Genomic DNA, 3,209 nt, shown 5'->3' on the forward strand with positions numbered 1-3,209 from the left:
GCAGCAGGGGGGGAAGGGCGCAGTTAGCCACGCCGTTCTGCTCCTCATGCCTAAGAACCAGAGCTGTGTCCTCTCCTGCCTCCCGGCTTCTCCTATGAGAAGCTGCTGTGCTGTGCACAACTACATGTGTCCTGCTGCTGGACCAGGCAAGAACGATGCTTATCAGACCAGCAAGGAGAGTAAAATCCCTAGGGCTGTTAGGAGCAATGAGGTGGCCTGGCCTGTCCCTCCTGCCCCCCCCCCACGAAGAGCGTGGGAGCTGCTCCTCATGAGTCACCTAAGAACCAGAGCTGTGTCCTCTCCTGCCTCCCGGCTTCTCCTATGAGAAGCTGCTGTTCCCAGCATGCCAGACCCCAGGAGGGAATCTGTGCTCAGCAAGAAAGCAAGCCTGTTTTCACAGCTCCCGGGGTTTGACTTTTACAGCAAAGAAAAACCCCACGTGTGTCTATTTGGATAAACCTTGTGAAATCGTTTGGCCACAGATCCTTGCGAAACGAGTGGGAAGCCTAGGCCAGTTCCTAGAGGACAAGCTTTCACACCACAGCTGGCTGTGAGCAGCTCCCCGGCGGGAAGAGGCAGCGGGAGCCAAGGGCGCAGCTAGCCACGCCGCTCTGCTCATCCTGGAGGCTGACCGGCTCCGGATAGGATGGGGAGAGAGGTGTGAGCTGCTGGTAGAGGAGCTCTGCCTGCCTCCGGGTGAGGGACTTTAGGGGTCACTCTGTCACCCCGGAGGGTGTCCCCTTCCCCTAACCACAGCTCCTCATCTAAGGCCAAGTGGCACATCCTGGTTTCTCCTGCAGACAAGGGACCACCAAACAACTCCAGGCTGGGACTCCTCCTTCCCTGAAATGATGGATTATCTGCCTGTGCCTGTTTATCTTCCCTGGCTACAGGGGAGCTTGGACAAGAAGCTGCTAACTGTCTGCAGTCGGACAAGATGAAACACATCCTCAAGCTCCAAATTAATTAGAACAAACCCATTGTGATGGCCCTGGCAGGAGGCTGCCCCACAGCACCTCACACGATGCCTGCCTTCCCACCTGAGCTGAGACTAGCAGCACTGCCACGGGGTACGTCCTATCACCACCCACACGAGTGCCACCAGCACGTGACCTTCTACTCTGGAGACTCCCCAGGGCTGGACCAAGCCAGTGACCCTTTGGGGAGGATTTCTGCTGCCCTACCCAGGTAACAAACTGGAAAACTTGGTAGGGTCTGATGCCAGCTGCTAGACCAGCAAAAGTAAGTATCAAAGAAAAGTCACAAGCACTTAGAACAAACACCGTCACATTTGGAAAAGAGGTACATATTACTAGAGATAAAATGCTAAATAGTATAGAAGGATCAACATTTAAAACAACAAAACCCATCCTGCCATCAGCCAGCTGTGTAACACACCCTCACGCTGACGCACCAGTGGCTTTTGGCCCATGGAAACCAAAACAGCTTTTTGTGTGGGTCCTTGGGAGCCCCTCTCTGTGATGGGAACAAGACCTGGCAGCTGCTGAGCGGAGCAGAGCTGTCCCCCCGGGGACACTTAGCGCTGGACAAAGGGCAGGGAGCAGCCCAGTCCCTCCTGGGCTTCCAGCACAGGCAGCCACGGCGGACCCCAGGCCGCAACGGGGTAAATCGGCAGCGTGCTGCTGAGTGAATCATCGACTGCAGCTGCTTGAATCAATCCCTTAAGCTGAGCCTGATTTTTACACAAAACATGCAGATATAAAAGTAACTATGGGATTTTTTTAGAAAAAAGTTTGGGAAAAAAGTTTTATAGAAAAAGCTCAGAAAGAAAAGGCTTCAGAAGATCTCCCCCTCCCAAAAGAGCCCCGAATTCAAGCTGCTCTCCTACCTTCAGGTCGCTGCTCTCCGCCTCCCGCAGCTTCTTCAGCCTGAAGTCCCCCTCGCAAGGATTGAGCGCCGAGGGGGGGGCCACACACGCACACTTGCAGCTGGGTCCTGACGTGATGGTTTCCACCGTGTAAAAGTCCTCTGCTTTGAAAGCACCTTCGTTAATCCTTTGGCAGGCGCCGCGGCCCAGGGGTCTGACCAGGCATTTGCACCGACAGTCGGAGCCTTCGGACACCGCCTTCACCTTGTCGTAGTCACCTAACAGCTGAGCACAGGTCAGCAGCAGTTAGCGAACTTCTCGTCCTTGCTTGCCCAGCAAGGGACAAGGACACCCTGAACCTCAAGGTCCAGACAAGGACAGTTTGGACACCCTGAACCTCAAGGAAACTGGCCGTCTCTTCCAAAATCTGCTGACCAAGAAGTTTTCTAAAGACCGCAGATCCCTACCTACAAGGGGAATAAAAACTGGCTTCTTCCAACAGGGTATTTTTTATTACACTTGGTGTAAAATGGACCTAACTGCTTTGAATTTTAAATACGAGAATTTTAAATACGAACCCCGTCCTGCTGTCTTTTAATGCTCCATGTCCAGTAGACCCAATAAGTCATCTGCTACCCTGAGCAAGATTTCTTTACACAGGCAAACAGGGTAAGGGTGCACTGGAAGGGCAACTGAAAGCCACCCTATAAGCAGCGTAACCTGGTAGTGAAACAGTATTTCTGATTAGCCCCATACAATGCCAGGAATTTCCTTTACGGAGATTTGCAGACAGCACTTCTGAAAGCCCAAGCACAAAAATAACTTTGATGGTATGTTTCCAATAGTCTCCACGTTAGCCATTTCCGAGGGCAGATAATAGCACACAGTCTGATCGGCCAAATCTAACAAAAACCTCCACCACATCCCACTGGCGGGGAAAGAGTCTGGATCCCTCCCCTCTGCACACAAAGAGGCTCCACCGATTCCCCTCCCAAGGAGCTCCCCATTTTCTGAGTCCCCCCAGGGAAATGATAGGATGGAGGCTGAGAACTGCTCCCCGCTGGGCTTCAGTGAGTTCACTGTACCCCGGGTGATAAAACTCCCTGCAGCTGCACTCACCCAGCACTGCTGGTGAGCTCTGGGCGAGTGCACAGCATCACCCAGCACCGCCGAGCACGTACATCCAGCATCGCCCAGGGTGTGCACAGCAGCGCCCAGCACCACCCGGGGTGCGCACAGCATCCCCCCGGCACTGCCCAGCCCCGCGCCGCGGGTACCCAGCACCCCCCGGGGTTCCCAGCACCCCCCGAGGTGCCCCGCATCCCCTCAGCAGGTACCTGAGAGAGGATGTTCTCCTGGTTGTCCGCCTCGTCCCTCGTCC

General features: G+C 54.5%; 1 protein-coding gene across 1 annotated transcript in view; it reads right to left on the bottom strand.

Moving 5' to 3' along the window:
* OLFML2B (olfactomedin like 2B) overlaps positions 1-3,209 on the bottom strand; it is an 18,593-nt gene that overhangs the window by 11,935 nt on the left and 3,449 nt on the right. The window contains exons 2-3 of the mRNA XM_019473665.1: positions 3,166-3,202; positions 1,850-2,113 (exon numbers count right to left, since the gene is read on the bottom strand). Coding sequence (XP_019329210.1) covers positions 1,850-2,113; positions 3,166-3,202 — 301 coding nt within the window. The remainder of the gene's footprint in view (positions 1-1,849; positions 2,114-3,165; positions 3,203-3,209) is intronic.

Source organism: Aptenodytes forsteri, unplaced genomic scaffold (assembly GCF_000699145.1).
Source record: "Aptenodytes forsteri isolate BGI_AS27 unplaced genomic scaffold, ASM69914v1 Scaffold104, whole genome shotgun sequence".
Taxonomy (NCBI): domain Eukaryota; kingdom Metazoa; phylum Chordata; class Aves; order Sphenisciformes; family Spheniscidae; genus Aptenodytes; species Aptenodytes forsteri.